Here is a 12170-nt window from a genome sequence, read left to right on the forward strand (position 1 = left end):
TTGTCTTTGTTGCTTTGTTCTTTGGCTTTGTTGCTTTGGTCTTTGGCTTTGTTTCTTTGGTCTTTGGCTTTGTTTCTTTGATCTTTGTGCAAACGTCATCTGATTGGTTAAAAAAAATGTAGCAATGTGTGAACACTTCCTGTTTTTATACGTACATTGTTATTTACGAACTTATTTCCGGCGACAAGTAACAGCAATTCAGTCTCATCATGGTGTCATCGTCGTTGTGGTATTTTAATTTGAAAAGAAAAAAAATCGAGCCATGCGGAAGTGGAGTTCATAATTTCCGGAGTCATTTCTTTACTGATTCAAATCTGAAACGATTCAAGTCCTGAATGCACTGTCAGTGAGTTCTGTCTGACAACGACAGCTGTTGTATTAATAATGGAGGGTTCTGTGTCAAATGTGGAAGTGTGTAATTTTGCTTATACGGGACAGTTTGAGAATTTAAGGGAGTGTATTCTGTCAGATAAAACGCTTGCCTGGAAAACGGACCAGGTAAGAACGAATGACCCAGCAAACTTTAAGCCTCGCGATATTTGCTTTTCTTTCCTCAGAATATCGAAACAAAGGCGCATGCCAAGTGAAGCCTCCCACGTGATTGTACTCTCTGTTATTTCAGGACCGGAGAACCGCTCTTCACTGGGCCTGCTCTGCTGGACACACCAACATCGTGGAGTTTCTGCTTGACCTGGGAGTTGAAGTGAATCTGCAAGATGACGTACATTCATTTATGTTAAATATTTACCATTCTTTTCTGTGTTAAAAAAAAGTGTGATGCTGTGTTTTTGTACTACAAAGAGGTAGAGGTAAAATCCATAAAACTAGACAGGTGCACCTCACAATATAATCACTATCACAATCACAACAAGTCAAGTCTAAATTGGTATGTAAAAACATGTCAATATTCACATCTTATTGACCCGTGTCTTCTTGCTGCAAAGGCAAGAGTCCTTTCATCCCAAATTGTCAGGACAAAACCAAAACCATTCTGTTCAAGGAGCTTTCATTTGACCTCTTTAACAAACCTTTGGTGAGGCATAGATCAAGGTAAAAGCATAACATCTATTCTGAACCTTTGGGTGTTGTCAAAGTGAATCACTGGGTCTCTTGCGGAACGAAAGAAATATGTTGTGGTCTCAGTCACAAAATTAACTTTTGGGGATGAGCTCCATGGTCTGGTGGTTCACCTCTTAGCATGAAAATGATTTGACTGATCAAGAAAATGCACTTCTCTTCAGCTGTCTGACTAAATCCTAGACTCAAAGCCACAGTGTAACTTTAGGAACTTTTTGCTGTTTCTCTGCCCGTTCGGTCTTGTTATGCTGCGTCTTAGGGCTGAACAATTAATCGAAATTTTATCTAAACCGCAATATGGCCTATATTCTACAGACTGAAGAGAACATTTATTGAATTATTGAATTGAATTAAAATGATAATAATGATGTAAAAATCATCATTCTCTCTGATACCGCAAATAATTTCCTGATCGCAATTAGATATTTATTCAAAATTGTTCAGCCCTGCAGTATGTCTTCATCTAAAAATGGGCTATGGTCAAGGAAAGCTCTGAGGGGGACATTTATCTGTTGAAAGACTTTTTCACTGTGTTTTTGAATGTGGATTAAGGGGGATTTGTTTCATTTTAATTTAATGTGCAACACAGCTTTTCAAAAATAAAATTTAATATGGGGGTCTGTATGTGCATGTATTTATATAGTTGTGAGGACATGCTTTTGATGGTCAAGGGTTGGAATTAGGATTATATTGAGTACTTTGAGTAGTTCATTCAATTAAATTTGTATTGACTAATAAATGTGATGTTTTTCTTTCCAGGCTTCGTGGAGCCCTCTTCACATCGCCGCATCAGCAGGCAGAGAAGATATAGTGAGATCTCTGATATCCAAAGGAGCTCAGCTGAATTCGGTTAATCAGAATGGATGCACCCCTCTGCACTATGCTGCCTCCAAAGACAGATATGAGGTGAGGTTTCTAGCTTGCTTATTCTGCCTCATCAAGGTGCATGTCTGTACTTAGTGCATGTAATCTTATGTATTCTGTCTCTGTAGCGTCTTTCAATTAGAGTAGCTCTTATGATTGTTATTATATTAAGTATTACATTTTACGTCAGAGATCTATTGGTTTCTACATGTATTTTTATATATTTATACACAGTGCCCTCCTATAGTACTGTACTGTATTTTTGCCATAGACTGAAAACATTTGGGTTTGACATCAAAAGATGAATATGAAAATTTCAGCTTTCAATTCTAGGTATTTACATCAGGATCTGATACACAACATAGAAGATAGCACCTTTAGTTTGAACCCACCCATTTTTCATGTGATCAAAAGTATTGGAACATGTGACTGACAGGTGTGTTGTGTTGCCAGGTGTGTCCCATTACATTGTTTAATCAAACAATAAATAGCACTGAATGTCTACGCTCAGTTTCAGATTGGATAGGATAGATTTTGCATGTGCAGACTGCATTTAGAAGTGGAATCAACATGAAAACCAGAGAGCTGTCTATGGGTAAAAAGCAAGCAATTGTGAATTTGAGAGAAGATGGGAAATCGATCAGAGCCATTGCACAAGCATTGGCCATAGCCAGTACAACCATTTGGAATGTCCTGAAGAAAAAAGAAACCACTGGTGTACTAAGCAACAGATGTCCAACAGGTAGACCAAGGAAAACATCAGCAGTTGATGACAGAAACATTGTGAGAGCTGTAAAGAAAGACCCTAAAACAACTGTTAGTGACATCAGCAACAACCTCCAGAGGGCAGGAGTGAAGGTACTTCACGAACAAACGTACAGAGGCTACACCTGAAGATGCAAACCACTCATTAGCAAGAAGGATAGGAAGGCCAGGCTGATATTTGCCAAAAAGTACAGAGACGAGCCTCAGAAATTCTGGGAAAAAGTTTTATGGACTGGTGAGACAAAAATTAACTTTTACCAAAGTGATGGAAAGGCTATGTTTGGAGAAAGAAATGTCTGCTCATGATCCCAAACATACAAGCTCATCTGTGAAACACGGTGGAGGTAATGTCATGGCTTAGGCTAACCCTAACCCAGATTAACCCACGTTTTTTGGATTGTTGAGTAGTTTTAACTTATCTACAATTCGGCACTGTTCGGCTTGATTTCTGTCCTATATGATTTTCTATGTTATGTGGACTGGATAGCCCTATGTCAGCTTAGATCGGCACAGCACCCCCCGTGACCCTTCGGTGGAGGATAAAGTGGTAGATAATGGATGGACAGATGGATGCTGAGAATACAAGAGGCTAGGTGACATCATCTAGTTTTCAAGAAACGTGTTATAAATGATAACTAGAGAGTCAGCAGTTTATTTGATTGTGAAACTAATTGTCGATACATCAGCATTTAACATTGAAGTCAGTTTCTATATTATGTTACAGTAGGTGTTTTTCATTGCACATTTCATATTTAAAGACAGCACAGTGGCAAAATGATTTGTATTATTCTTAGTAGCTAATGTATCATAACTATCCAGAAACTACTTGTAATAGGAAATGCCCACTGGTTTTCCCTGCCATGTATGTGCAACTAAACAATATGCTACATAATCACAATGATACCACAGATGTGAAAGTGAGACAATTAAAGGGCTGACCTAGCTGATAATAGCTAACCTCTGGGATTTCCCCTCTTACTATTAGAGAATAACTATGATCTGAAAAATGGAAGTGATGCTCCCCACACTAGAAGTCAAAATGTCCCTCTTTCCACGCATTGACCATGTGGTAATGTGTGGCTAAAAGGTATCGGTTACTATAGGCAGTGTTTTTTCAGAGAGAGTTAAATTGATGTTTGTCACATCGTTTATTCTCATTGATACTAAATTGCAGAACATATTGTGATGTTAAGGTGTAACTGGATGATGGAGAATAACAAGGAGGAGCTTTGTAGCTCAACTTGCCACAGCAACAGCTAAGGAGAGGTTGAGGTGTCCTCAGGGAATACAAAACAGGGTGGCTAACCCACAAGCAATATTCTTCCACTCGTCGCTAGCTGAACTCTTCTTAACAGGAGTATTCCTTTGCAAACAGACAGCCTCCTCCCAATAAAGGAAAACCATCCCCAGAACTACAGTATTTCCCAGCCCAACCCACTATGGTGGACACCTCCCTCAATAACTATTCAACACAGTGAAACATAATACCCAGCCTTACAATATAACAGATTATTAAAACATTTTTAAATCTGTTAATATTTTTAATAACGATTTAATTTACTGGATGCATTTTTTTGGGCTGAATGGTGTAAATGTTTGCCTTTGCTTCACACCTTTCATTATCACAGAGCAAGATGATATGCAGAATTTAATACTTTATTGTCATTGTACAAGCTGTTCAATGAAACTCAAACTCAAAATAAAACCTAGATGTCTTAACTGATTATTTTTGTGATGAAACATGCAATTCAAGTTTTCTATAACTTAAAGAAAAGTACCTGACTTTAAGGTTAAAGTGACTCAGCTTTTCACAGTGTTCGCAGTATTTTGGGAAACTGGTCCATTAGTTTTAGTCTCACTTCAAACTGACAGAACTGAAAGATTAAATATCCAGATTTTATCAGATAAAATTGAATATACTATCCATAAGTATGTTTGTATAAGTGTATCATTGGTTCAAAAATAAAACTGGTTTGTATTTTTATAATATTAATAAAACAATGTTTTTATATGCAATGTGGGCTTTATGGATCTTGTGCCACCATGTTCAACACCTTCCCAAACGGACAAACCAGTTAAAGTGTGCATTTTAAAGTGGAAGTTTTCTCCATAAACAAATAATAAATACATATGTTACCTGACTTACCTGATTGAGAATGGAGGGGTGAGTCCAGGAGTCTCACTACTAGATGGCACAAATTCTTTCACAGTGGACCTTCAAATGGAAAATCATCTAATTCTTTAAAGTAGGATACTTCTCCATGACTTGTAAGCGACACAGTTTTCTGTCTTTGCAGATTGCTTTGCTGTTACTGGAAAATGGAGCAGACCCTAATGCCAGTGACAAGTTGGAGTCAACTCCCCTTCACAGAGCCGCTGCTAAGGGAAACTACCGCCTCATCCAGCTGCTCCTCAAAGAAAGTGCCTCAACTAACATCCAGGACTCGCAAGGCAACACGCCACTGTATGTGTGAATAAGCATTTGTCTATTTCCACATTGTGGCTGCTGGCCATGGTTTCAAAACATGTTTTCACTGTTATTGGTATCCAGCTATGCTGATGTGTAGTAGTGTTTTTGTTTTTTAATTTGAGATTTTCATCTTTAGTCTGTTTTAGGAGAGGTGGGTTTTTTTAGTTAAAAAATGTAATTTTTACATGTTTTTTTCACCAGCCACCTGGCTTGCGATGAGGAACGTGTGGAAGCAGCCAAGGTACTAGTGGAACATGGAGCCAGTATCTACATAGAGAACAAGGAGGAGAAAACCCCCCTCCAGTTAGCCAAGGGTGGTCTGGGCAACATACTTCGTCGGATCGTGGAGGGATGACACCTTTTACCGACCTACTAGTCTTGGTCCAGTTGGATTCCCTGCTATTGCTAAGATACCTAATGAAAAATCTAATCCCAGTAAATCCCTTTTGGGCAGCCTGGTGTGACACTTTGAGATGTGTGACAGGTGAAAAATGAGAGAGCATCAAGGAAAAATGTTGGACTGAAGAGTGTCTAGTGCTTGTGCATGGGATAATAGCCTGTGTAGACATGAGAGGTCTGATTGAAAACACTCCTGCACTAAGCCACCTGGCACTGCAGCCTGTTTTTTTTTTTTTTATGACGTTTGAATTGTTAAAAACAAAAAAGGCGCTTATTAAAAATCTATGTTCAGCTTCTTAACAAATTATGTTTGGGGTATGTTTTTTTTCTGCACGTGTATCTACACACATTGTAGGTGCCGTCATAACTTCTGTAAATGATGATGGTTCAAAATGCTGTGTGAAAACCCAATGTTATAATGCTGTTAAATACATATTCATCTCAACTTAATACAAATATATACATGTCCTCATCCTAGATAATTGCTTGTTTTGAGTTTATTTTTTTCTAAGCTTTTTTCTGTTTACTGTGTGATACAGGGGATATTCATATCTGTCATGCAACAGAGTGGGTTAATTATGAATAAATCGAAGAGGGGAGGATTGATAGTAAATTGATAGTAAAACCAAGACACGCGTGGGTTTACTCGGGGCGCCCCCACCCACACTGTGAAAGGCCCTGCCTTTGTTACGTCAGTGGTCAGCTGGGCTGCGCGTGAGCAGTTGCGCATTTTCCAGCGTTCTCAACCCCGTTACTTCCACTTCCTCATAGCGAGGTCACAAAAAGTAAACTGCTCTCTTGAGTCATTGGCCTAACCTGTAGGTGGTGTCCACGGCAAAGACTGGCTGACAGAAGACACCAGATAACTACCACATAAGGTATCAAAACGTTATTTTTTTCTGTTTTGTAACTACACCCTAATAAATAACTTTCTGACCTACTGTCATGTACAGCAGTCGAGCTAACGAAGCTAGCAGACGTTTGTTGCTATCGTTAGATGATATCTTCCCAAACCCGTTTACTGAATATTATTACTGCAATTCAGAGCACTAGTCAAAGTCCAAATCAGCTGCCCTTAAACCTCGGTGTTTTCTTTGTCGGCGTAGTTTACCCAGTGGCGTAGTTTTAGCTTAACATATTGAGCTGAAACTACGCCACTTGGCTATGCTGTGTTTGTGGTTGGCAAATTGTCAGCTGTTAAACGCAAACATAAACTTTGCGCACATCGACGTTTACCTGCCACGGTCTATCAGGCTGTAACGTCGCTGTATTTAACCTTTTAAACGCAAGTCTGTGTGTTCCTTTCAAACTGCTTGTATACACTCGTCGGTTACTCTATCAGGTGCACAGGACTCCTAAAAAGTGACAGGGGTGACGCCTGTTGTGATTGTTCTGCTGCTGTAGCCCATCTGTTTCAAGGCTTTCAAGACAGAGATGTCCTCTGCTTACCTTGACTAATACAATGCTATTACAGTAGTGGTCAATTTCTTCGACCCCTGCGGTCAACAATTGGGGTGAATAACCAATCGCTTTCAAATCCAAATCGCAATTTAAAACAATGCAACTAGGAAATTTTAAAGGCTGCAAATTAATCGTTTTTATGTTTTCTAGGTCCCATTCCAATAATAAAAAAATGCATACATGCAGAAAACCCTAGTATAAAAAGGTGTCAATTTATACTGTAGTACATATTTTTCAGAAAATATACTGAAAATGCTTATTACAAATCATACGCACAACAAAGGCACTGGATATTTTCTTTTCTTCTATGATTTAAAGGTAGGCTGTTTCATACCAACTCTTTTAATTCAAAGGAACGCCTGTATTTCCATCTGTCAGGGTCGCTTGTTCTGCATCAAAGTCATCAAAGGATGACAGGAGGCCTTTGATGACTTTGTGAAACTTTACATTCCCTCTGCCATAAAACATTGTGATTGGTGTGAAGAACAAGAAGAGGAAAGAAAGGAAAGAGAACAAACAAACTACCAAGTATGTTTGTATGGGTGAATAATCGCTTTAAATAAAAAATCATTTGCTTTTCATAGCCTTAAACTTTTAAAAAAAAATGTTTTTACTTTAGGCAACTTTACGAGAGCTTCCATCTTGCGCAACTATGTTCACTTGACTGATATCAAACTTGGCAGTGCTGATATCAGTAGAAATGCAACAGATATCTCACTAAATGAGTGCACCTGCTTGATAAAGACAGAAAGAGTATATGCAATGCTATGTGCCCTGATGCTGAGTCAGTTGAAGCCAAGATGAGGGTACTGCATCAGTTCTCTGTAAACCCTAGAGATGGTTGTGTGTGAAAATCCCTGTTGATCTGCAGTTTTAGAAATCTCAAGACCAACCTCTCTGGCACCAACAATTATTTCTTTTTCAAATTCTCTTTAATCGCCTTTCTTCCTCATTCTGATGCTTGGTTTAAGCAGTTTGATTTGATCATGCCTGTGTTACTCCCCCCATGTTATTGGTGGAGAAGATATTTGTGTTATACTTTTAGAAAAGGTTTTTGTTAATTTCTTGTCATAGAAATTGAATTAAAAGGACAGATCACAGGCAACAAATAGTTTTTTGGGGGGGCATTTCTAGTGTGAATTGAATGGAGTCCTTGTTTTGTCTAACTTTTTTTTATTCTGTCCTAAATGTTTTACTATTTTACATCCTAAATATTAGTACTGTTTGATTATTCATATTCTTATCGTCTCATATCCTTTTAGTGTTGTTTGGTTTCCTTTATTTGTTGGAATGCTAAGGTATACACCCTCAACCCTGCCTCTCCTGTGCCCAACCCTCACATGGATTATTCAATGCCACCATGTGATTATGTGTGGCAGTTTCTCTTAAAGGCACAGTAACACTCTTAAAGCTTATCTGAATAAATGTACTAAATAATACTGTACTTTGTTTCCCTGTATCCTCTGTAAGAACATAACATAATGCGATGTCTTTCTGTTTTATCTACAGAAATTCCATCCATCAAGCCATCCCTCTCAGCAGGCTCTAACATGTGCGATGACAGCAACTCTGAGACAGATTTCACATCTAATTTTTCCAGTATGAACAGTCGGCTGGACTCGTTCCGTGGTTCTAGTCTGGCTCAGCAGGTGCCAGCAGAGAGGCTGGCCCGGGCTGGCTTCTACTTCACTGGCCCTGGTGATCGTGTCTGCTGTTTCAGCTGTCAGAAGACTGTGGAAAACTGGCACAGGGAAGACACACCTGTAGAGAGACATAAACAGGTGATAATACTAAGGATGAACAACAATGTGATTCTATTTTTTTTTTTATTCTGTTCTAAATCACTGAATGAAACAATTTCTCTGTCACAGGTTTCCCCATCATGCACATTTCTCAGGTGCACAATTGGCTTTCACCCAAGTTTTGATACCACACTCACAAATGGTTCCATCTACAATGAAGAAGCAGAAGACCTACAATATCGTTTGAGAACAGGAGAGGTGGTCGATGAGACCACCTACCCAGTGGTACCTCACATGAGGAATGAAGAGGCCCGGCTTCAGACCTTCTCTTCTTGGCCATCTAATGCACCTGTGAGACCCCAGGATCTGGCCCAAGCCGGCCTCTACTACTTGGGAGAGAGCGATCGGGTGCAGTGTTTCTGTTGTGGTGGCATGCTGGCTGGCTGGGAGACGGGGGACATTCCATGGGGAGAACATGCCAAACATTTTCACAACTGCTTCTTCATCCTTGGGCACGATGTAGGCAACATCCCATTCCTGGGAAGTATAGAGGAGGAGGAGAGCAGCAGTAGACAGCATGGAAACACTCGCATCTCTATGGGCAGTTTTGAGGAGAGGCTTGATAGTTTTGCAGGTATCCAGCACCCTATTGACAGTGAAAGACTTGCCAGAGCCGGCCTCTACAGCACAGGTAGAGCACACACACCTGACCAATGGTGAACACATTGGGACTAGAGAAAGAAAAAGTAAATTTTTTTTATATTTTTCTTGTTTCATATATTTATATAGCGCATTGTGTCTGTGCTTACAGGGACGGGAGACAGGGTGATGTGTTTCTGCTGTGGTGGAGGTTTGAAAGGCTGGCAGCCCGAGGAAGACCCTTGGGAAGAACATGCCAAACATTACCCTGGGTAAGAAATAAACATAACCTTTTGCCACATCAGCATTATTCTGTTGGTTCCCACTGTAAAAGCAATCCTTACTGTGGCATTTGCTTTTGTTTTAATATAATTATATTTTCTTTTAATCAGATGCAGCTTCCTGTTAGCAGAAAAGGGTCCAGAATTTGTCAACAGCATCCAGCTTCAAGACCCACGAAGAAATGGAGCTGTAAGCTTTCAGTGCTTTTGCATGTACATAAATACCTACATTGTTCAGGACTTTGCCAAGTAATCTAAACCATCAAGTAAACAAACGAAAAGTACATAATATTAAGATTAATCTGAACAAGTGATTTAATAAACTAATGATAAAAATAAGGACATAGTGACACCAAAAGTATTACTGAGTGTGGCAGTTTGCACAGCTTACCTTTGTAACTGTTAAAGAAACTGTTCACCCCACCTAAATGTAACTCCAGCTTTTCAATCAGGCGGGTTATAGCGGTGCATGTAAACACATTCTCTGATTTTCCAACATTAATCTGAGTTCTCTCCGTTAGGCCTGCCTCTGTGCATATAAACACAATCAATCAAATTCATATCTGCTATTGATTATATTGTAGTGATGCACACATTCCTGTGACACACATAAATTGTCATTTGCCATATTTTACAGCTGAAAACAATGAGTGATGGCACTGTTTGTCATGTAATATTTGCGATACCTGCAGTTTTGATGGTTTCTAGTCCACTCCTGGTGTTTTGATGTACTTAAATTATACTGAAAATAACTATATCACCTTGTGTTCTGTTTTTTTTGTTTAGACTTCAAGTCATCAGAATGGATTTTCTGGAAATACAAATGGTACATACTTATAATATATAATATAATATAATATTTTATTTTGATGGCCCAGTACTGATGCCCTGTACTGTAAATTTACAAGTATACTGTAAGTGTGTAACAAACTAAAATAACGTGTCGGTGTGTACACCAATCTTTGTGCTCAGACGTGCTGCAGTCTGCCATCGCTCAGAAGGCCACAGAGATAGGCTTGAAGCCCTTTGTGGTGGAAAAGACCATCTTGGAGAAAATCAGTCGGACAGGTTCAGATTACTCCAACCTGGAAGAACTTGTGGAGGATACCCTTAACAACACACCACAGAGTGATCCTGCCCTGACGGAGAGGCAAGGTACTGTACCCTCTCCGTCCAGAGCCGTATTTATCACATTAACAACAGTTGACTACATAAAATTAAGCTTGAGCAGCAGTGCTTTTAAGTAAAGTCAACATGTTTTGGTCTTTTTCTTTCTCCTTTCAGATGAGGACCCACTGGAAAAACTAAGGAAGCTGCAGAGGGAAAAACAGTGTAAAATATGTATGGACAGAGATATTAGTATTGTCTTCATCCCGTGTGCACATCTGGTCACTTGTGAGCTCTGTTCAAGATCACTCACCAAATGTCCAATCTGCTGTGGAGCAATATCACAGAAGCTCAAGACATATATCTCTTAAAGCAATAACACTCTTGCTAAATTTTAATGCTGCTTTTTCACTATCTTTATAATTGTGTTTATTTTAATAGAAAATGTAGATAGCTTGTAATATATTTAAAGACCATATTGTCTGTGTGTATGCCAATGAAAGAACATGTAAATGTCTCCAGAAATAATATTTTATTTTGACAATCAATGCATTGGTCGATGAGATTATATATAGTTAATGTTGATATATAATATCGCATACTGACAGCTGTTGAAACACACTAAAAGATCATTAGCATTTTACTTTGCCAGGGGTGCCTTTCTCAAGGTTTATTTTGTAGTGTCTCCTTTTGTTGTTTTTACTTTGGACATTTAGCACAGTTGAACTGAACATAAGATAAAGTATCAGTTTAATTTAAATTTCATACAATTATGTGTCCTGCTCCTGTATGTTGTCTGGTGTATTTGATTGATTGATTTTCTTAACATTCGTTGCTGTTTAAACATCTAATTTAATTATTTTCAATATTAACAAGACTTATCATTAAAGTCAACTTTAGTTGTGGACCTGAGATTTAATTAGCATGTAAATGGTGTAAATAACCATTCCATTATGCAATCGGTTGTACCATGAGAGTAAATAAAAATGAATGATTGTGCTTGGAATTTGTTTTTCCACTAACTGCTATTAAATTTCATATTTTTTGACTACATCTTTTTACCTTTAACTCAGAATTGCTGTATAAAATGTGATCATCGAGACTTGTGCAAAGACCCACTGTTGACAGTTTTTAAACTTTTCAAAACTTTATAAGCTTGTTTGAGACTTTCTGACTTTCTAGATTTTGTTTGGAAATATTTATTCCCGTTTTTCTTCCATGGGGAATGAATTGAAAGGGTGTGTCAATGACAGACAAGGCAGATAAAGCATATCTCGTTATCATTTTCTTTCAGCTCTAACATTTTTTCACTGCAAGTGGGAACTGGTTTTATTAAAATGGGAATTGTTTGAGGGGTACTTTCAT

General features: G+C 38.6%; 2 protein-coding genes across 3 annotated transcripts; both read left to right on the forward strand.

Moving 5' to 3' along the window:
- The first annotated feature begins 163 nt into the window (after window positions 1-163).
- On the forward strand, window positions 164-6011 carry psmd10 (proteasome 26S subunit, non-ATPase 10). The gene is made up of 5 exons (XM_058649364.1): window positions 164-498; window positions 623-721; window positions 1837-1983; window positions 5004-5170; window positions 5378-6011. The coding sequence occupies exons 1-5, from the start codon at window positions 385-387 to the stop codon at window positions 5529-5531; spliced, it is 681 nt and encodes a 226-aa protein (XP_058505347.1). The 5' UTR covers window positions 164-384; the 3' UTR covers window positions 5532-6011.
- A 297-nt stretch (window positions 6012-6308) lies between these two features.
- xiap (X-linked inhibitor of apoptosis) lies at window positions 6309-11856 on the forward strand. Of its 2 annotated transcripts, none has more exons than XM_058649362.1 (8): window positions 6309-6453; window positions 8546-8817; window positions 8908-9469; window positions 9590-9689; window positions 9810-9888; window positions 10485-10524; window positions 10671-10853; window positions 10983-11856. In XM_058649362.1, the coding sequence occupies exons 2-8, from the start codon at window positions 8587-8589 to the stop codon at window positions 11174-11176; spliced, it is 1389 nt and encodes a 462-aa protein (XP_058505345.1). In that variant the 5' UTR covers window positions 6309-6453; window positions 8546-8586; the 3' UTR covers window positions 11177-11856. The 2 variants fall into 2 exon arrangements, with proteins under 2 accessions (XP_058505345.1, XP_058505346.1); XM_058649363.1 differs by lacking the exon at window positions 6309-6453 and adding an exon at window positions 7421-7564.
- The last annotated feature ends 314 nt before the right edge of the window (window positions 11857-12170 follow it).

Source organism: Solea solea, chromosome 14 (genome assembly GCF_958295425.1).
Source record: "Solea solea chromosome 14, fSolSol10.1, whole genome shotgun sequence".
NCBI lineage: Eukaryota > Metazoa > Chordata > Actinopteri > Pleuronectiformes > Soleidae > Solea > Solea solea.

What these genes read in the sequence shown, in the direction of transcription:
- xiap (XM_058649362.1), top strand. Translation starts at nt 8,587, where the DNA reads ATGTGCGATGACAGCAACTCTGAGACAGATTTCACATCTAATTTTTCC. An exon ending in AGCCGGCCTCTACAGCACAG is followed by an intron (nt 9,470 to 9,589) that starts GTAGAGCACACA and finishes CTGTGCTTACAG; the next exon opens with GGACGGGAGACAGGGTGATG. An exon ending in ATTTTCTGGAAATACAAATG is followed by an intron (nt 10,525 to 10,670) that starts GTACATACTTAT and finishes CTTTGTGCTCAG; the next exon opens with ACGTGCTGCAGTCTGCCATC.
- psmd10 (XM_058649364.1), top strand. Translation starts at nt 385, where the DNA reads ATGGAGGGTTCTGTGTCAAATGTGGAAGTGTGTAATTTTGCTTATACG. An exon ending in AAGTGAATCTGCAAGATGAC is followed by an intron (nt 722 to 1,836) that starts GTACATTCATTT and finishes TTTTCTTTCCAG; the next exon opens with GCTTCGTGGAGCCCTCTTCA. An exon ending in CCTCCAAAGACAGATATGAG is followed by an intron (nt 1,984 to 5,003) that starts GTGAGGTTTCTA and finishes CTGTCTTTGCAG; the next exon opens with ATTGCTTTGCTGTTACTGGA.